Source organism: Fringilla coelebs (assembly GCF_963513975.1).
Source record: "Fringilla coelebs genome assembly, chromosome: 19".
Taxonomy (NCBI): Eukaryota; Metazoa; Chordata; class Aves; order Passeriformes; family Fringillidae; genus Fringilla; species Fringilla coelebs.
In genome coordinates this window covers 9434895-9456175 of record NC_140045.1, presented here as the reverse complement: position 1 = coordinate 9456175, position 21281 = coordinate 9434895, and the positions used below count along the sequence as shown (strand labels likewise).

The 21281-nt window shown below is 58.5% G+C and overlaps 1 protein-coding gene across 4 annotated transcripts in view; it reads left to right on the top strand.

Moving 5' to 3' along the window:
• Positions 1–1075: 1075 nt before the first annotated feature.
• Positions 1076–21281, top strand: part of CASKIN2 (CASK interacting protein 2) — a 33665-nt gene continuing 13459 nt past the window's right edge. For all 4 annotated transcript variants that reach the window (XM_084218808.1, XM_084218810.1, XM_084218809.1 and 1 more), the window contains exons 1-2: positions 1076–1306; positions 3424–4121. In XM_084218808.1, coding sequence (XP_084074934.1) covers positions 4028–4121 — 94 coding nt within the window. In that variant the 5' untranslated portion in view covers positions 1076–1306; positions 3424–4027. The remainder of the gene's footprint in view (positions 1307–3423; positions 4122–21281) is intronic.

Genomic DNA, 21281 nt, shown 5'->3' with positions numbered 1-21281 from the left:
GTCCCTCCTCCTTGCCAAGGATCCCCCTCATTGGGGTTGCTTATGAAACCATCATTTGGTGAAATGTCTTGGGGGCCTGGTTTGAAGAGGTGTGGGATCTTTGCAACTCCCCCAGGGAGCCGTGGGCTGGCCATTTAGTGAATAAAACCAAAGCCTCCGTGTGTTTTTAATCTGATTAGTTGATGATAATCCAGCGGTATCATGCAACAAAAACTGTCCAGCTTTATTAGGCAATCTCTTGCTTTAAAATAACTGTGCTCGAGGGAGCACTTGCCTCTGCTGCTTCTGCTGAAGATTGGCAGAAATGGGTGATTTTTGGTGGTTTTAGCGCTTTGTGAGAATAGGATTAATTTGGGGCTTGGACAGCTGGGGATCGGTGGATTTTGGTCCCATGGGTGCCATCAGGGGCATTATGCAGCCCCTCTGCCAAAGGGGCCGGGGGCGGAGTAGGCAAAGGACTGAGGGGGAGGGCTAAGGCTGAAAGGGGGGAGGGCTGGTTCCCAGATCACCGTGTTGCTCCTGGACCGATGATGGGGGACTTCTCTCCGAGGCCCGTCCCGTAGCACCGGACCAGTCCGGATCTAGCACTAGGTCGGTCCCACACGATGCCAGTCCCAGACCACCGGCTCGGAGCTGGATTGAGGAGGTTGGAGGACTCCCAAGGGAGCCGGTCCCGAACCACTGGCTCGGTCCTAGATCGAGAATGGGGGATGTCCCACCAACTCGGTCCCGAACCCCGCCCGTCCCGGAGCATCGGGTCGGTCGCGTACCACGCCGGTCCCGCTCCCCATCGCCGGGACCGGACCGCGCTGTGCGTCCAGCCGGACCCCCTTCAAAGCGAGCCGATGCCCGGGAGCCCGGGGCAGCCCCGACCGGGGGCGGAGCGGTGCCGGTACGGCGGGATGGGCGGCCCGGCCCCTGCCCCGCTCGACGCCGCATCACGGTGAGTGACAGCCGCCCCGGCCCGGCCCCGCCGCACAACCCGCCGGGCTTTTCCAATCAGGCCGGGCCGGGGAGGGATTTCCTGCCGGGACGGGGCCGGCCCGAGCGGGACTTTGCCGAGTGCCGCGCCGCCTGCTAGCCGGGACCCGCGGCTCCGCTCCGGTACCGGCTCCGCTCCCGTCCCGCGCGGCTCGGGAAGTTGCGGCCGGGCCGGGCTCGGCGCTGCTCGGTGCGCCGCGGTCCGGAGCGGCTCGGCACGGCGCGGGCGGGTCCGGTCCGGTGCCGTCGGTTCGCTCCGCCGCGGTTCGGTTCGCCCGGGCGCCGTTCGGTTCGCCCCGGTGCGGTGGGCTGGGAGCGCCGCCAGGTGAGTGGGGCCGGCGGAGCAACTCGCCTCAGGAGCCGCGGAACAACTCCCCTCGGGGGGGGCAGAAATCCCCCCGAGCTCGCCCGGAGGAAGGAGCCGCCCCGCCCGGGGGTCTCGAGGCGGGGGAGGCGGAGGCGCGGCCGGGCGGGCAGCGAGGGAGGCCCGGGCGCGCCCGCAGCGGGGCTGGAGCCTCCCGGGGGAGCCGAGCTGCCCCCACCGCCCCTCGGGACCCGGCTGGGTGTCTGCAGCTCCTTTGCATCTTTTCTCCGCCACTTACGTAACTGGTTTGGGTTTGTTTGGGGTTTTTTCCCCCTCTTCTCCCTCCTTTTTTCCTGCGGCGCTGCCGTTGGCTGCGGGAATGTTTGGGATACTTTGGTTCTCCAGGTGGATTCCTGGGCTGGAGGCTCAGCTCTGCTCGTGTGGGAGGGATGTTTTGCTGTTGCTTTTCCAGCTTTGAGTGTTTCTCGAATTTTACCTTCGCTGCTCCTCTCTGGGGAGACTGAGGAGGTGCCGGTCGGCATTCGGAGCTCTCGGTCCCTCCGAGCTGCCCGCTGAGCCCCGCGAGTTCCGGGAGCCGAGGCAGCAGCACCGGGGCCGTTTTCCAGGAGAGCTGGCAGACTTTTCAAATACAAAGTCGTCTCACCGCCTCACGTTCGCTTCTTGTGAGCGCTCTTGAGGAGCAGCACAGAGTTGGATGCAGTACACAGGGTTAAACGAAATAGTTCTGAAGACGGTACGACACAGGAGGTTTCGGGAGGTGATTTGTTTGCAGCGAGAGGTTAGTCTGAGTCAAGTGGCTGAAACTTCGTTGTAAGGTAGATAAGCCTGTGCAGGTGCCCCAGGACGAGGGGAGGTGACATCTGACCCCGACGGGCACCAGCTTCAGTGCCGAGGCATTCATCAGCTAAATGAGCTGTGGGTGGGAGGGGGGAGAACCCCCCCAGCCCGGTGTGGGAGTCACACACCCCCTTGTTCCAGAAGCTGAGCCAGTACCTGAGGATCATCTTTTTCCTCTGCCCTGTGCTGCTGAACCCTGGGGAGTGCAGGAGCACGGGGAAGCCGTGAGGAGGGGTCTGTGTTTATGGGCAGCTGCAGCTCCCGGCTGAGCAATGCTGTGCCATGGGATTCTCCTTCTGGTTTTGCCCCCACCCCAACAGAACCTGTCATTGTTGCCTTGTCTCGCCTGTGATTTCCATGCTCTGAACAGTGACCTCGATTGCTTGGAGGAAGCAACACCCGCTGTTACATAAACTGTGGAGGGCGAGCACTCTAGGAAGGGAGACTCCACTGAGCCATCAGCTGGTTCTGATCCCTTCTGCATGGGCAGAGGGGAAGTTGTGGGGTGATCTGGCGATAGCCTTGCAGCTGGCATGGTGTGTGCTCCCTGCTCTCCTGCACGCACGCTCCTCCCCGGTGTCAGAGCAGCCTGCCAGATGCATGGCCCTGAACTAGGAGGGATTTTCTTGCCACACAGTTTGGGCAGCCCGGGTGCATGTGGGAGCACAGGCTGGGGCACGTGAACTGCTTCTGCAGGACCCCATTGCCCTCTCCAGGGTACCCTGGCTGGCTAGGATATGGCCTTCATCCTGTTCTGAGCGCATTTGTCTTGCTGAATTACACCCAGCTCCTCACTGGGGCCAGAGAAAGCTCCTGAACTGGTGAAGGGTCCCAGGGCATTGAGCGTCCCAGGAAGTTTGGAGGGTGAGGGTTTATCCTTGCACAGGAGGAGAATGCAAGGCAGGCTGACCCACTCCCAAGGGCTGTGGAGAGCTCTGGCTAAACCTTCCCAGTTCCATTCCTTGTGTGCTGCCAGCGGGGAGGGAGAGGGGGAGACGTTGTGTGCCCCAAGCCCCGTGTGCTGCCCTCAGGTGGGACGGGGTGTGTCTGGCCCCGGGAGGGCAGGGAAGGAGCTGTGTCCTGTCCCGCTCCGGGGGCAGCAGCCTCGGGAGGTTTCCTCCACAGGTTCTTCCCTCTCCGTTTAACATAAGGATGAGCCAAGTCCCTCCAGGACTAAATATAGTCAAAGTATTCGTTCTTGAGCACGGATACAAAAGCTGTCGCGACGGAGCCGGGAGGTAAATGGCCTTTGGGGGCTGACTCTGCTCTTCCCTCCGCAGGTCCCGGGCTGCCGTGCCGGGGCTCGGCCGTGCACGGGGCTCCCCAGCGTGCCTGCAGTGCCGTCACCGAGAGGAATGCCGAAACGAAGGGGCTAATGAGCACCAGAGAGGGAGGATCTATAACTTCCAGATGGCAACGAGCCCGTAATCCCTTTGGGATGAATTAGGGACTCGTCAACGCAGCAGAGCCTGCTGAAGGGAGCAAAGCACACCACCTCTGGCTCCAGGAGTGCTGTGAGAGGCTGAGGGCATCCCAATGCTGCCAGCGCTGGACACCCTGCCCCGAGCTGCCTGGCTTTGTCTCACAGAGCTCTTGTGCTGCTGGGAGCCTGTCCCCGAGCACTGAAGTAATTTTTTTTTACTGATTGCGTGTTCTCCAACCAAACCCCATCTGGGTCCTGCTCCTGCTGATGCAGAAAGGGACTTCTGCCCTTAACAGAAAGACTTCTGTTTTTTATGCCCTGTGGGATTGTAAAGTGTCTTCCTTCCTGGATTTCATCTCTCATCAAAGTGTGTTTTGAGGAATTAGGGGCTTATTCCCATGGCTTTATAAACCTCTGGGATCTGAGGGTTTCTACGTGTCCACTGCGCCCACCTGCCCGCGATGGGGCGCGAGCAGGAGCTGATCCAGGCCGTGAAGAACGGGGACGTACCTGGCGTGCAGAAACTGGTGGCCAAGATCAAGGCGTCCAAGAGCAGTGAGTACCGGGGCAGAGAGCCGTGGGCTCTGTCCCCCTGGCTGGGCACTCCTGCCAGGCCCGGGGTCGAGTCTCAGTGTCGGCCGAGCCGGGGTGCGAGTGCTGGCTCTGACCCCCGGCACATGAGCTGTGCTGCGGCCGGAGGCGGGAGTGCAAGCACAGCCCGTGCGGATGAATGACTGGGCTGTAAGCAATCCTACAGCTGAGCTGGGGTTCCCCTTGGGCTTGGGGCCAGGGGCTCTGTAGTGTGGGCCACTGAGCAGGGATGGTGAAGGGAAGCAGCCGTGGCGGGGGGAAGTGAACCGCTTTGGGGGGGACGCTGCTACAAAGGGTCTTTAGCGGTTGCTGCTCACTCCCAGCCGTATTTATCTTGTGAAAAATTATCATCCCAGCCAGTCGACTGGAACCAATCGTCAAGCCTTGAATTTCAGTCTGGTAATGTTTAACCCTTCAGCAGGGCTGTTTTCTTGCTTGTGCTCTCAGAAAGGTCAGCAGCAAGCAGAGCTTGGGGCGAACAGAGGGCTCGGGGCGGGGGGGGGTGTCCCAAGAACACCGGGGTCCTGCAGACGCTGCACGACATCTGGAGGAGATGGGGAGGGTGGAAAAGTGGATGAGATCGTGCCCAGTGCCATGGAGCCTGTGTATAGAGCTGAGCTCCTGGTCATTTCCCCTGACAGACCAAGAGAAGGAAACTGGGAAAAGTAAATAAAAGAGCTCTTGATGCCATGTCTCGCTGGGGGAAGGTGCACCCTGGCTGCCCAGGCTGTGGGAGTGTGGATACCTCTGCCAAGGCTGCTCATCGTGGGGGGTCTCATGGGGGTGGGTGGGAAAGCTGAAGGGGAATAAGCTGTCCGGAGGAGGGAGAGAGGAAACTCAGGCAGGAGAAGCTTTAAGGCTTCTTAGGAGCAGCTCAGAGCGGAGAGGCTGGCGCGGAGAAACCCGAGTTAGGCTGAGGATTATAAACATGAGGAGGGGATCAGCTCCTCTGGGTCATCTACTGGAAAGCTTTGACTGGGCCAGAACTTTGCAAATCTCAACTGCTGGGCTTTCAGAAGGGCTGGGAGCCACCTCCTCCCCACAACAGGGGCATCTGGTGATCCCTGGGTGAAGGTACTGGGTGCCATTGCCTCTACTGCTCAGGGACTGTCCCTGTACAGGGTCCCTGAGCTGAACAAGAGCAGTCTGTCCATGGTGTTGAAGGACACCCCCAAGGCAATAAATAATGTCAGGACATGAGTGTCCTGCTGGCTGATGCAGCCCCGTGCCCTAATCTGGTGTCCCATGGCCGGGTGCTGTGTGCAGGCTGGGGTGCTCATGGCTCTCCTCCTCCTGCACGCCCAGAGGGGTGAAGTCACACTTGTTTTCTCCTGTACCCTCCAGTAACTCTCTCACAGTTCAATCCTGTCTGTTTTCTCTCTGGAGTCTTCCCCTCCCTGCAGCCGTGGGGCACCCACGTGAACATGTGTGTTTAACTCCCCCACTGCAGTGGCATCAGCAGCTCCCTCAGCTTATTTTCATTTTATTCCTTTATAAGGAGGGGCCAAAAAACCCTGACCCCTCCAAGGCCACTGCTGCAAGCCCTCAGTGAGGCTCCTGTGCTTGACCTGCTGTAGGGCTTGCCTGGTGCTGGAGGCTCACCCCTGGCATGGAGGGCACCACTGCTCCCTGTCCCTTATGGTTCCTTCTCCCTCTTCTCACCGATGCCCTGTGAGCCAAGCATTTGCTGCCTTTGCTGCTCATTAAAGTGCCTTTTCCATATGACAGGCTGAGATGCTGATTTTTATTTTTTTTTATTATATATTTTTTTAAATCCCTCTAAGAGTCCTTCTGCTGTCTCAGTGGATTGGGAGCTCGATCACTGTGATCAGCCCTCTGGGGCTTCCTGTGCCTAAAAAAGTCACCGCACGTAAGCAAAATCCAAGCGCCAGTCCCGGCAGCGGGAACTTCAGGGACACGTTTAATATTCTCCGTGCGCAGCCTCCTCCCCGCGCAAGCGCCACCGCACAAGTGGGTCACAGCACCTCATTCCAAGGTGGTGGGGCGGGCAGGGACAAGATTTTTGGGGGCAGGAGCCAGGAGGGAAAGGGCAGGCAAGGGCAGTTGTCCTGCCTGCGGGAAGGGGACAGCGGTGCGATGCCATGGTCACTCCTTCAGCCGGGGAGGGGGTTCTGGTCTGGGAGAGCCAGGCTGCTCCTGCCGGGCCAGCCGTGCTCTGCTGAGGTTCCCTGGCAATGGAAACATCCCGCTTTTTATTTTCCTTCTCCCTCTCCCCTCCCCTCTGCCTCGGGAACGTTGCAGAGTTTAATTGAAATTGTTAAACGACCCATCACGGCTTTGGCCTCTCTCCTCCGCGATCAATCACGTCCCTGGGCTGCTGCCCTCGCCAACAATGCACCAGTTGGCCTGGCCAGGGCCAGCACCGAGGGGTTGGGGCTCCTGGGGGAGGTGAGAGGCAGAGCCCCTCTGGCCAGGGATCTCTGGGGCAACAGCTTCTGGAGCTGGACGGTGCCCGGCAAAGTTTGGGTGTCCCCATCCCTGAATACAGGATCCAGGGACAGGGGATGGGGGGATGCCAGGGTGATGCTGGGAGGGGGAGCCTCTGTGATGGCGGGGGGCTGGAGGAGCTGTGAAAGGCGATGGGAGCTGGACTCACTGTTTGCCTTCCTCAAGGGAGTGGTGAAGGTTTTTGTTTAAATGTATGCAAAGTATAAAGAAAGGGCAGCAGCTGAGCAAACTAGTGTGAAACTCTCAAGGACAGGGAGCAAAGCCCTGCTGGGGTTCAGCTGCTGTCTTGAGGAGGTTCGGTCAGCCACTTGCCCCCATTTCACCAGCTATGTTGGTGCTTTCCAGACCTTAGATATTAAGGACTGGGGTGGGCTCATGGGACATGGCTGTGTTTGGGCCATGACCTAGCAAGTCGTTAAATGCTAGCAAAGCTTGCAGAGGGGTCTTGGCTTTTTCTCCACGCCTGTGTTGGAGCCTCTCACCACTGCACGCCAGCAGCACAAAGCATGTTAAGGTTTTCTCGAGAGCTGTGCCAGCCCTCAGATGCTGCTGCCCCCATCCAGTTTGGCAGGAGAAGGGCGATGTTGCTCCATGTGCTGTGAGACTGTAGCAGGCAGATGTGGGATAAATCGCTTCTTCTCTCCCCCTTGAATTTCCTCCTAATCCCTAGTAGCTCTATCAGCTTAAGCCTCAAAGCATGAGGTTTAATATCCCTCCTGTGATTTGTTAGCCGTTGCCACCGGCACTCTGTGTCCCTGTCTCTGCAGAAACATCCGCCCTCCTTTTATGACCTGCTGGGATTTCTGCTCCTCCCAACACCAGCAGGTCTGTAGTTGTTTGGGGGAGAAGTTGCTCCTTTTTTGCAATCTGGTAGTTATTTTGTAATGGTGTTGGATGTGCAAGCCCAGTGTGCCATCCCCCTTACAGAGGAGGACTATCTTCCGCTGCTGCTACCGAGCGAGGCTTGTCCCAAACCCTCGGGTACTCCAGGTGCTATTCCTGGTCTGGCTGGAGAGCAAAGCTCAGACTGGCCTTGGGCAGGATCCTTATCATGTCAGGCTCTGTTACACCCGATGGCTTTCCCTGGTGGCAGTGGTGCAGGGGTGCCTGGGCACCTTTCCTGCTCCACTCCTGCCCTGGGCAGTGCAGGTGGCTGGACCCGGCTCTGCCACCGAGCACAAGTGTGGCTCTGGCCACATCCCCTGAAGCCCAAGTTTCGAGGACGAGTTCCCAAAGCGTCTTGGCTGTGTCCTCCCCTCCTCTCCCCGCACGCTGTAGGTCTGACGGGCTGGACCGGCTCCGCAGCCGCGCTCCGACTTGGAAAGGCTGTGGGCACGCCTGCGGAGAGACGCTGAGAAACTCTGCCGAAACGGGCAAAACTCCCTCTTCCTCCGGGACTGAGCCAGGAGCGGGGCGAGGCACCGTGCCCAGGGAGCCGGGCTGGCAGTGGCCTTGTGCTGGGGACCCCAGCACCCCACAGCATGCCCAGACCTGCTGTGGGTGGGTGGTGGGAGCAGGAGGAAAGAGCCTTCAAAGGCTCTGGAGAGTGCAGCAGCCACGGGGCTGGATGGTGGTGGGGCTGCAGTTCCATGGCAAGGTGGGGTCAATCCTTTCTTCCTCCTCCTGTGGCTCCCGACCTCCCTGGAAAGGGCGAGTCTCCTCTGGTAGGCTGTTGCTTGCTGGGTGGGTTTTCCCATCCTGGCATTCCCACCTCTCTAGCTGGGAAGGAAAAGCCCTGCACAGGCAGCGGAAGGAGTGAAGGGATAGTTGGTTTTTAAAGCTGGGCTCCAACGGGTGTTGTGTTTGGAAAGGGGCCCGGCTGCCACTGGAGCACCCGGAGTCAGGGAAAGAGTCGCTGTGCCAGTGCAGGAGATAAGGCATGAGCAAACAACATCACACAGGGAGATGGAAGAGCCTGTGCTGGGCATTGGCTGGCCCAGCCCCTGCCCCTCTGTCCCGATTTCCCTGTGTTCACAGCTCCACATCTCCCCCTGTCCCGGGTCTGTATTTCTGTCCTCAGCCTTTGCACACCCACTGGCAGGGCAGCCTGTGGTCCCTGCTGTCAGCCTGGGCCACTGCAGCTGACATTTTCTTGTCAATAAAAGAGTGAGGGAGAAAACCAGGCTAACCCTTCTGGGGAAGGGGATGAATGTGGAGACTTTTGAGCCTGCTCCAGGCCATGCTGCCATCCTTTGGAGATGGCCAGAAAGCACTGGGGTATGCCAGGGAATCTGGGATCTCCTGGAAATGTGGAGGTCCCTTAGGGCCATGGATGGAGCCAGGCTGGCAGCCATCCCCAGTGTCACAGGCGGGAGGCTGAGGTTTGGGACAGGAGGGGAATTTCCATCCCTTGGGCATTTCCTGGTGACTCAGCCCAGACCAGGGGGCTCAGCTGCCCCATCCCAAGGGCTGCAGAGGCCGTTTTGGCTGTCTGACCCAGAAACACGTGATAATTCAGACGACAACAGCTCGAAAGCAGACAGGGAGGGCAGCCCTGAGCCCTGGGACACCGTGTGCCTGGCTGCCAGCAGCACACGGGCACGGTAACCAGGACAGTGCTCCCCAGGGCTGCAGAGACGGGGACGTGGCAAGGACACTGCCAACACGGGCTTTCCGTCCTCTGGCTTGGCTGGTTCCAGGAGGGAGCTGGTGGACCACAAAAACGACCAGCATCACTTCTGCCACCCCTTTGTCAGGATCCCAGTGCCGCAAAGAGGTTTTTCTGGGAAGGTGGGAGGTGAATTGTTGGATCCCAGTGGCGATAGACCGCGTGTAAGATGGTTTCCTGCTGGAAATGGATGCTTCCACCAGCATTGCTCCGGCAAGAGTTAAAAGCGGGGTTGGATGCCGTGCGTGTATGTGTGCATGCACGCGCCCTGCTTTGTTTTTAAAAGCGCCTCGGCTGTCCTGGATCCCCGCCAGACCCGGGGCCTGCCGCTGGCAAAAACTCCGGCAAAGGAGTATGAAAGGGGCAAGAAACTAAATAACAATAAACCACCTTTTTTCTTCTGGCTGCTCTAGCAAGTGAGAGGGTGGGGAGGAGCTGCGAGCATTCTGGCTCCCCCTAAATCCCATCCTGGCTTCCCTAAAAAATCGTGCCTGGGATGGAGAGGGAGGGATCTGTTTGAACCTTGGGGCTGTAATATCACCCAAGCCTTGCCGAGGTGTCATGGTGAGTCACAGACCTGTCTGGAGATGCCCAAACTGCTTGGAAATGGCTCTGTTGGTATGATCTCTACCCTCCCAGGGAAGGAAGGGCTGGATACTCCGGCCCATCCCTCGCTCCTGCGGGATGCTGCCCAGGGTAGGTGCACAGCCACCCCGAGCCGTTTGCAACCCCAGGGAGAAAGGCCAGAGCTGCAAGCGAGCAGGGCTGCGATGGTGAGATAAGGGAGCAGGGAGAACCTGCGTGAGGCAGGTATGCGGCTCCCGCAGCATCCCAGGCCTGGTGCAACACGTCCGGCTGTGCTTCCGCCAAGCCCTGCCAGCGCCGCTCCCCGCGGGCCCAGCCAAGGCTGTGCAGGGAGCACGTGGCCCCCAGCGTTGATGCCATGCCCAGACCCCTGCCCTGTCCTCCCTGGTGCCATCCCAGGAGCTGGGTCTGGCTCGGCCACCTGAGGTGGGCGGCTGTGCTGGGAGGGGTGAAAACTGCTGGGATTTCATAATGCTGGGCACGGCCGGTTGTGTCTGCTCGGAAGGGAGTTGGCGAGCATGGCAAGGGCAGCTGGTGCCTGTCACTGAGGTGTCCCCAGCAGCAAGGTTGGCTCAGTCTCTGCCACCCACTCTGCAGGTGCCTCTTGCACACATAGAACATCTATCCCAGGGGCTGCCTGCCTCACTCTCCCCCTCCAGCAGCCCCTTGTGGAGCATTGCCTTGTTTCTTTGCCAGGGCAGGCATGGATAAGCCTCAAGGGGCTTTCCAGCTGGAGGTGAACTGGATGCAAATAGCAGTTGAAGACTGGGGATTGGGAGCCCCACCAATCCTCCCCTGTCTCCCTGGGCAGGACACCCAACTCACAGCCTGTGCAGCCTCTCAGGGACCTGGGATGTGTCCCTACCATGGCAAGGCCACATGAAAACCACTGGCCTCAGTGGCCTCCAAAGGGGGCCAGAGTCCTCCCTGGTGGCTAATCATTGCCTACACAGGGAACACGGGGACATGGTCACTCTGGCCAGCAGTGTGGAGTCCAGCACAGCCATGGCCCAGGGAATGCTGTGGGCTGCAACCCAGGCTGCTCTGGTTGGTCTGAAGCAGCTCTGCTTCAGTTTTGTGGAGCTGACACAGATGGGAAGGGCTTCATGAGCCCTCCTGGCTTCGCTGAACCAGTACCTGCTAATCCTGCTGGCTTAAAAAGAAGGGAGACACTCCTTAGAGGGAAGGAGGCTCCTGCACAGAATGAGGTGCTGCCTCTGACCCTGCTTCGTGTTTCCAAACCTCAAGAACTACTTAAGCATTGGAAGAGCCCTCAGTTTCCTGCTCAACAGTGTCAAGGTGCAGGCAGCTCCCTGTCTTGGAGCATCTGTCCCACTGGTTATATTTAGCAGCACATGGATATCCTGGAGCTGCTTCTCTGTTCCTTTCAACCCAAACCTGGTGGAAGAGCAGGTGTCCAGCTCCAAGTCCCCAAAGTCTGCTCTGTCCCACTGCAGCCTGCTCCAAATGCCTGTGGCTTTGTGAGACTGAATTCACGCCAGGTGAGCAGTCCTGGATGAACATCTCCTCCCAGGAGCAGTGCAGGTGGGTGCCTCTTCTCAGCCCCAGTTGGGTACAGCCCACACCCTGGAACAGGGACCAGCATGTGACCATCAGCCCCCTGCACCCACACGTGTTGCTGGCTATGTTTGCAAAAACAGTACTTCGTTTTCCAGGAAGGGACGAAGCTTCCAGGGCTAGTTGGCTCTCCCAGTGTTTTCCCAGAAGGATTGCCACTGCTCAGAATTCTGTTCCCTGCCAAGCCTGGGGACGGAGCAACCCACCATGGTCTCATGGCCAGGATGGGGGGCATTGGATGCCACAGGAGGGGTAGCACAGAGCAAGAAGTGGTGCCTTTTCCTACAAAAAGGAGCAAATGGAGGCAGGAGGGTCCCATTTTTCCCTGTGCTCCTCCACTTTCTCCCCACACCCGCCCCGAGATGCTGCGGGGCAGCAGGTGGGGTTTCAGGGCTCGCTCCCACGTCCTGCCTGTGCCGCCAAGTCGGGCTTGCCGGGGCCGTTCCCGACACGCACCCGCCGTGCTAGGAAGGCGTAAACAGATCGGGTTCCCGGCAGGGGTCCAGGGAGCAGGCAGGCCTTGGCTTGTGTCCCACCACTGCTCCATCAGGATGGGGTGTGGGGAGCACCCAGGCAGGGCTGGGGTGGAGGGGGCTGACCTGGCAGAGGGGTCCCTGTGGGCAGTGGAGTCCCTGCGGGAAGCTGGGCACCACATCGGTCTGACAAAGAGCCAAGGATGTTGCCTCTGCCTCTGTTTACCTCTGGTGCTGAGGTGGGCCTGTTCTTTGGGGGGTGGGAGGTGTTGATGTACTGCCCCCAAACCCCTTCCTGATCCCTTTATGGGGAGCTGCTGACCAGAGCTCAGCCCATGGACTGGGAGTCTTCAGATCCAGCTCCTTTTCTATTGGAGTTGTATTGTGATGCCTCTGACCTTGCTGTAACTAACTCAGCCCTTGTCCCTTCCAAGGTATATGGGGGGATGAGGCTGCTCTGTGTTGCCTTTGTCCCCAGCTGGTCCCCAAGCAGCTGCTGCCCGGCTCTGGCGTCCGGGCTGGGCAATGGGAGGAACCCGCTGCCCTCCCTGCTGGCCCTGGAGCAGCTGGGATGAGGGGAGGGGGTCAGGAACGCAGTGCTCAGAATAACTCAGCAGTCACCAAGGGCCCTGAAGGGATGGGAAGGTGGGTGTGGGGTCCTGGGGTGGGTTCCTGCTTCCAGAACAGAGTGATGCCTCTCCCCAGGACACAGACTGTCCCTAACTGCTAAGTGATTGCTGCTTCCATGTGGGGACATGCAGGGTGGTGCAGGACAACCTAGTCATGTAGCTGTCATGTCCCTCTCCTGTCCACTGCATATGGAACCCTGTTGTAGATGAGGATCCCAGGCAAATCCTTCACTGCCACAGCTGCGTGAAAATATCCCAATCCAGCTAAGGCAGTGGGCAAGATTATGGCGATGGCTTCTCCCCCTTTGGCATTGTCCAGCCAGAAATGCAGGCGGGCAGTTGGAGGGTCTGATCCATCTGGGAAAGAAGCTCTCACTCGTGGCATGGACAACACCATGCCACAGGATGCCCTTGAAAGGACAACGCTTTTCCCTGCCTTGGGAGGGAAAGGAGAGAGTGGCAACAGGACCATCTCTCTCAGGCTGCTTGTCCCCTTGGCCTCTGCCTGCTAGTGATGGACCCATCCCTCTCCCATTCCCACTTGCCAGCAGCATGGAGCAACCAGTCAGTTCTCATGAGTTTTGGTAAGTGACCTTTGCACAGGGAATGGGAACAGCAAGGTGCCCTGTGTGTCCTCACCATCACTGGAGAAGGGATTTGGAGAGGAATCCCTCCCATCCATCATGGCTTAGGAGCTGAGTGGCCACTGCTAAGTGAGATCCTTACATTCTTTACCAATGCAGATGCCACAAACGGCTGCAGCATCATCGAATCTGCAGGAGTAGTCACCCATCGAGCATCCCTTGAGACTGACAAGAACCAGAGGCCACATTTTGGCTCTGTCCCAGAGGGAAAGAGACATTTTGGTGAAGCTGCTGAAATCCAGGCTGCAGTTTAGAGGGAGCTGGACAGTGCAGGCATCACTTGCTGGAAGTAAGCTTTAGTCAGCAGCCCCCCAGAAGTGGAAATCCTTGGTTCTTAGGAAAACCCAGTCCCCAGGCAGCAGCTGCCGTGTTCCTGCACAGCCCAGGCTGTGATTGTCCCAGGGGACCCTGCCGGCACGTCCCTGAGCAGGGCTGGTGGCAGCACCGGCTCGCAGGGTCAGAGTTGAGGAAAGGCATCCGCAAGGTATTTTTAACTGTGTGACTCCAAACTGGCCGCCAGCATCCGTCTGAGGTTAGTCCCGGGCTGCCGACAGCTGATTGCCCAGGGCTGATGGCGAGAGGGGGGAGTTTTGAGTAAAATTCAGTTCCCAGCCGTGTCGCAGCCTTGGGAAGGAGTGGTAGCACTTGAACCATCGACCTTCTGGGTGACCTCGAGCGAACAGCTTCACCTCCCGCTGCCTCCCCTCCCATCCTGTGTATGCCTTGCCCAGATTAGCGCAGCCAGGGTGGGGACAGCCGCTCCGTCCGCCCTGGCAGCACCTGCTCCAGGTGCACGGCAGCTTCCCTGGGGCCAAAGGAGGAGGATGTCACAGAATTTCCAGCCTCCGCATCACTGTGTGCTTTGAGTACTTGCTCCACCGGCTGGAGCAGCTCCTGGGTGCCAAGCTGCCATGTGCAGGCACGGGGCTGGCACTGATGGCGACATGGTGCCATAGGGCTGTGGCAGCCCAGTCCTCCAGCCTCAGCCTTGCCCTGCTTCCCCTGGAAGCTGCATGGTTGCTGCAACCTCCAAGCAATGTACGAGCTGGCTCCTTGTTTCGTTCCCTTGAGCCCACAGGGCTTTGTTGGCCACTGTTGGCTGCTCTAATTTTTATCTGGGGCTCATTGTTAGAACCATAAAATAAATAGGTACGTGCTGCTTTGGAGCGTCAAACCCCTCCAGGTGTAGGTGGGTTGCTGGGTTGCTGCGTCCCTGCTCTCCCTCCCTAATTAACTGTTGCTCAGCTAATCCAGACTTACTGACCTGCCCTAATCTTCCCATGCAAGGCCAGCCCTTCACTGCTTGCTCCTGTTGCTCACCTCTCATGTTCCCTCTGAGCCTCTCTCATGTTCAGAGCCCTGGGTATGTGATGGACAGTGGTACCCCAGGAAGCAACAGAATACACGGTGGGAGATGGTACTCTGGGAAGCAGCATCCCCCCACGCAGGGCTGCCGAGGTTGCTTTCCTGACCAGCAGGTCCCTCTGTGCCCATGCTCACAATGCTCCTCTCACCGTCCCCCCACATCCTGCTTCCCCTCTTTCTTCCTCCCATTGACCTGCTGCCGGTTGGATTATTTCTCCCCAGATGCTGCAATCTGCATTTTTCCCAGGTTGAATCTGCCTGGGTTTGTTCTCCTAATCTCTCTAAATCCTTTTTGTGTTATTTCTGCCCTTGTCAATCTGTAGCACATCCACCACAGATTATGTTAATGCACCATTTACTGGGTATGACATTAATGACAACGCTGAGAGTGTCCGTAGGTGCAGCCCCTTTGCCAGAGTATCTGGGATAGCCCTTCCTTGGCTTCCAGGGAACCAGCTGGACATGAGCCAAGGTGCCTTGTTAATGAGCTGATGCTCTGCTGGACCCCGTGTCCCGTAGCCCAGGGGTGGCCCTTGGCCCCACGGCGTGCCTGCTGCAGGTTCAGGCAGTGCTGGCACTTGGCCGTTGGCCCCCACTGCTATCAGCCCATCTCTTCCCGCTCAGGAGGCGTCCTGTCCTTTCGGAAGGATGGGGGAAATGGAAAAGACTCCACCTCTTCCCTGGGCAAATACAGCTCCTCTGAGTTCATATCCTGGAGAGCGGAATAGCCAGGTCCCAGCAGGGACGGTGACTTCACCTCCCGGTAACGCGTTTCCCCGGCCAGCTGGGAAAGGAGCCCTTGTATCTCCGAAGGAGCTGCCTGACTTCCCCCACCCAAAGCCTTTCCCAGCTGTTTCCATCCTGGATGGGGCTGGGGGATGCAATTTCGGCTCTGTGAGGAAGGGCTGTTACCACTTCTCCCGGCCAGGGGAGCTGAGCTGGGCTGCATCACTTCGTGGTAGGCAGCCACTACAAACCCACAAATTATTGTGGAGAAGGGGAGCCAGCACCATCCATCTCGCCTCATCTGAAATCCTTCTGGGGGCTTGAAACTCAGAGCAGGAGCATGTGTTTGGCTTTTGCAAAGAATCCAGCCCCAAAGGATTCCTGTGATGCTCTTTTCCCTGCTTCGCGTTTGTCCTCTCTGTCCCCTGTGGCCATCAAACCTTGGGGTCGAGAGCTGAGAGCTGCACCTTCTTCCCAGCTGTGTGGATGGAGACAGGGTTTCCGATTCTGCTTTTCCTTTCATTGTTCTGGGAGCCTTCACTTTGAACAAACTGCCTGTTTTTTCCTGCTTTGCTTATGAGGGGAAGCAGCAGGGAGGAATTGGGGGTTTGGATGGGGGTCCTGGAGTAGCTGGGCTGGGAGTGAGTGATGCTGTGCACTGGGAGTGTCTGTGCTGTGTGGGGATGTTGCTCAATGTCTCACTTGTTGCCAGCCTCTTAAAAAACCTTAGAAGTTTGACTTACCCTGGAAAAAATACTCCCAGACTTCTCTAAAGAAGGAAAAAGGCTCCCAGTTGACTCCATGGTCCTGTTGCCCTATCCCTCTTTGCCTGTGGCGGGCCTCCAGCCCAGCCCAGGATGGAAGGCAGATCCCTGGACCTCTCAAACTCCTCTGCCTTTGCCATCACCCACCTTCGCCATCATCCACCAGCGTATCTGAACATGCTGCAGGACAGCATTGCTTAAAGAAGGAGATGAGGAAGGAGGCCAAGCTGCCAGAGGGGACTCAGACATGCCATCAGCAGAGACAAGTTGGTGACAGGAACAGCTTCTGCTCTGTGTAGCTGTAAGCCCTACGATTTGGGGCTCCAGCCAGGGGTAAATGGTGACTTGTGCTGAGGTTAGAAATGAGCATTAGGTGCAGGGATACTCATAGCACAGGGGTGCTGTGTCCAGCCTCAGGATGCTGTGAGAAGCTGCCCAGAGCTCAGCTCCTGGAAGGTTATTGCACTTACTGGGATTGTTCCAGGCTGCTGAAACCAGACGCAGGGCTCGGTGTGACAGCCATCCTGCAGCCTGTGCAGTGTCAGAGCAGGCAGGGCCCTGGCCTGGTCCAGGGTTTGGTAGGTTTCTCAAGGGGCGAAAATGCCAGTTACTCTTGAGGAGTTACCAGATGTTGGTGTAGGGACAGTAAGGGGCTCCCAGCTGCTCTCATGGCAATGCCATTTGCTCTCTGCTGATGGGATTCCACCTCCTTGATTGCAGTCTCCCCATCCCTGCCAGTTAACCCAGTGGCTTTGCCGCAGTCACACCAACCCCATAGTGCCTGGCTCGGCGAGAGGCCTGTTTGTCAGCGTTGGTGGGGAGCCCATCCTCAGTGATGCTGCAGAGCCTCAAACCTGGCACAGGCTCTTTGTGGGCAGGAAGGCACCCCTGGCCTTTGGACACCTATGGCATTTGGACAGCCATGGCATTTGGGCACAGGGATGGGTGCTCAGCCAGGTTTCCCAGGCAGCAGAATCTTGGCAGCCAAATTCACCAACCATACCATGGGGGAATTAGGGGAGCCCCTGTCTGGGGAGCCAGGCACAGCACTGGGATCAATGTTTGGGGTGCAGCTGGTGGCTGTAGTAGAGAGCTGGGGTCAGGAGCCCTTGGCTCTCGCCCAGCCTCTGTTCTGAGCTGGCTGGGCAGCTTTGGTTGAGTTTCTTAACATCTCTGTGGCTGAACTCCTTCCCTATCAAGGTGGGTGAATCTTCTGAACGTATTGGGAAACTGCTCCTGAAGCAGCCGGTCTGCCGAGAGGCTGCGCCGGGAGGAGCCGGGTGTGGGTGGCCACAGCGGACGTGCCTGTGGACAGAGAGGTGACAGGGAAGGGTGATTCCTGTGGAAGAGGGATGGACATCACCTCTTTGGGTCTTGATTTTGGCCAAGATGGTGAGGCTGTCCTGAGCCCTTGCATGAACCCATCATATGCTGAGGCAGGGCCACCCTGGGCCATCACAGGGCAGTTTGGGTGAAGCTGCCACCTCCTGCCACCTCCACCTCCAGCTCCAGAGGCTGCCACCACCATTGGAGACGGCTGCTGCTCTGCGGGATAGCAGCTGATTAGCTCCTCCAGCTGGTTTATTGGCTTACCAGTGACAGTGCCCAGGTGGATTTCATTTTCCCAAGAGGGTATGTGCATGTATGTGGTCTTCAAAGCACACTGTCCCTCTCCCACTGCCCAGGGAAGCAGAATGGTGTTCCTGCAGTGCCATTGCAGGGCTTTCCTGCATGCAGGGTACTTGAAGCAGGCAGTGTAGGGGTGCTCAGGACTAGATGTTCAGGGATGCTCATGGTACAGGGACACTCAGGGTTGATGCTGTGGCTTGGCAGCACAGGGATGTTCATGACACTGGGATGCTCAGACCTGCAGCACAGGGAGGCTCACAGCACAGGGCGATGGGATGAGAGCCTGTGACACAGGACCAGCAGAAAGGGTTGTTTTTCTGGCAAGAAGGTGAATCTCCAGTTGCGGATTTGTGTCTTGTCCTGGAGAGCAACAAAGCCTTGCAAGTGGTGGAGCTCTCCTGGGTGGACAAAACCGGCAGGGGGTCACAGCACAAAAACCTGCCTTCTGGAGCCTGACTCCCGTGTGAAAGCCAGGGCAGGAGCATCCAAAGGGCAGGACTCCACAGGATATTTGGGCATTTCCTTCCCCAGCCAAAGCCAGATGAGCATGTGTCACTCGTTCCCAAGGAGCACTTCGGAGGGATTGTGTCTCCAAGAGCGCGGGGTGAAGCTCAGGGCTGTCGCTGCAGGAAGGAGCTCTCCGTTGGAGGGCAGCGGGTGACTCAGGGTGCCCGGTCCGCTGGCACGGGGGTGCTGGGCCGGCCGAGGGCACGCCTGGCTCCACGCAGCCGGCACAGCCGGCGCCGGGCGAGTGCCTCGGGGGGGTAAATACGGGTTTGTGCCGGGCCGGCTGCCAGCGCGGCGGGTGAGGTGCCCGCCCCGGCCGGCCGCTCCCCGGGCACCCCCCGCACCCCACGAGGAGCCCAGGCAGCCTGGCATCCCGGCCATAGGAGGGCAGCCCGCGGGGAAACTGAGGCACGGGGGGCTGTTTGGGAATGCGCCGTGCGGGGCTGTGCCTCAGTGGGGATCCAGAGGCCGAGGGCCGGAGCCAGGCCGTGCCAGGGTTGAGGGTCCTGGCCCCGTCTGGTGCTGGGCGGCCGCGCTGCCTTCGCCACGGCCGGCGGCCGGCCCGACATTTGTAAGCAATTTGCCGGAGCGTTCCGGAGGTGCTTCCCGCTGCCGCTTGGCAGCCAGACGCCGCACAGAAGCTCTCCGGCTCCCTCGAGGCCTCGCTCAGGCCCGGCCCTGCGCTGCGGAGCCTCGTCCTGTCCGGGCAGGCGCCGGGGAACGCGGCGGGCCGGGGCAGAGCGGGCCGGGAGCCTGGCGGGACCCCTCACAGGGGTCGGGCTGCGGAGCAGGGCCGGGCGGGGGGGAAACTCGGCTGGAGTTAACCCTTGGGGTGCACCAAGCTGGGTTTTTTCCCTGGATATAAATAACCCCTTCAGGGTGTTTTGTATTTCAGCGCTGGGTCTGTGTTCTGGGCTCATTCTCCCGGGATATGGGCATGCTCCTGGTGGGGAATGGGGTGGCAGATCAGGCCTGAGAGCGCCCCTGCCCCAGTGCAAACCCAACGGGGGCAATGGTGCAGCTGGGAAGGATCTGGCCACACTATCCCAGTGCTGTAGCTGGATTAACCCTGCAGCCCTTTCCCAGCCCAGCTCTGCAGCCCCCTGGCCAAAGCTGTAGAGGCCAGACTGGGAGAGCTGTGGATTGGGAACAGCTTGGCCCAGCCTCTGCTGAGCTCCAGAACATCTGTGGGGAAAAGGGTGGGTAGCCTGGGCACCAACGGGGAGAGAAGGGGCTGAAGAAATGTGGGGAAAACCTGGGAAATTGGTCAAAAGGAGCACATGGATGGAATGAAGAGGGCAAATGCAGGGAAATGTCCCATCAGCTGCCTTCCTGTCACCACGTCCCTGGAGTTTGAGGCTGTGCAGCAGGATGGCGCTGGTGGAGGGATCCCAGCTGCCTGGCTGTGCTCTGCTTCCCCTCCATCCCTCTCCTTTCCCATGCTTTTATGCTGGGGTGCCAAGACATTTTGCCACCCACACTTCACCTACCAGCCTTGCTGCAAACCCTCCAGCTCTCCAAGCAATGATTTACCCAGCTGCAACCAGGGGTGCTTTCCCTCTCTGCCCAGGGTGGATCCAAGCATTTAGGAAGACCCCCAAAGGGAATGCTGCTCCTGGCTCTGCTATTTGTGACCTGTGGCATTCTCAGCCACCCACACCATGTCCGTGTGGTCCTGCCCTGTGTCCTGGCCTGGCTGGGCTGCTGGAGCAGGGAACGAATTCGAGGAATGTTGCTCAGAGAGATGTGGATGCTGACAGCTGCCTGGGACACCCACTGTGTCCTGGGACATCCCAGCCCTGCTTACTGGACCCCACTGGCCAGCTCAGTCCCCTTGAAGGTGGGGTTAGGGGTAGGATTTTTGGGTGAACTCCCCTTCTTCAAACAGTGGGCGTTGCTCAACTCCAGGACCAGCCCCCAGGGGCTGTGGGATGTTTCTGCCTCTTTTGGAGGTGCTGGTGCTCATTGGGCATCTCCATCCAGCCTGTCCCTTTTCCCAGCATTGCACTCCCAGTGGTCATCATTGAGGGTCTGCCCCTCCTGCCCTGAGTAAGGACCTCTCTTCCTCCTCTTCTTTCTCCTCCTTCCTCCTCTTCTTTCTCCTCCCCGTCCTGATCCTTTTCCAGTGGCAGTTTTCAGCTGCAGATGGTGGGAGCAATCCCAGTGGTTATGGTTCTCTAGGACTCAGATCAGAAGTGGCCAATTTACAAGTGAAATGTTATTTTTTCCTGGCTGCTGAGGTCAAGGGAAGCAACTTGTCCTTGATGAAGACCCCAGATCCTGAGCTCTTTGGGGTGGGAGGGGGAAGTAGGAGCTCTGCTGAGTGATGGCTTTGGGAGCCAGTTCCTTTGGGAAGGTCTGTTGGATTGGTGGCTGAGGCTCAAAGACAAACAGTCCCTGGAAGAGGTAATTAGGGTGATCCTGTCCTGATCCCCTCAGCTGTGGTGAGGAGTCACGAGTCCTTCACCAGCAGCCACTCCAAGCTCATTTTGTGTTAATTAGGCTGTTTACAAAACACTGTAAATTGCAGTAATGAACACCCGGGTCCTTGGTTTCCTTTAATTATCCATTTGCATGATGAATGAGCCAGCCCCCCTTCAGCTCTTCTTTTCCAGCAGAGGGGTCACACAGCCCAGTATGGCTTATGGGATCTGCCATGCAAGGTGGGCAGAGACCTTGGGAAAGAAGGAGAAGAGAAGGGAATTGAGGAGGAGAAAGGAAAAGGAGAGGGGTCTTCAGCCCCGGAGATCTACCTGGCTGTGAGGAAGGGGGCTCCTTTCCCAGGACCCCACCACAGCCAAGTGGGGTCTGAGCAGCTGTTTCACCCCAGGCACAGAGCCTGGCACTCAGACTTTGATTTTCTGTAGGAAAAAGCACAGAAACCATTCAAAGCATTTAATCCTCCCTGGCTCGGCGATGGGGCTGCCTGGAAAGGCAGAGGAGGAGTGGTGGTATTTCTTGGCCCCCACATACCTTCCCCTTTCTTTCCCTTTTGACTTAGCGGATGAATTCCAGAGATGTTAATCCGCTCTCAGCCCCTCGGTGAAGAATAAAATGTCCTCTCTATGTGGGAGGAAGGAATCCATTCGAATTAATTGCGGGAAGGAGCAGGGAGCTGGGGGTGCACTGGGGGTGCGTGTGAGGCTG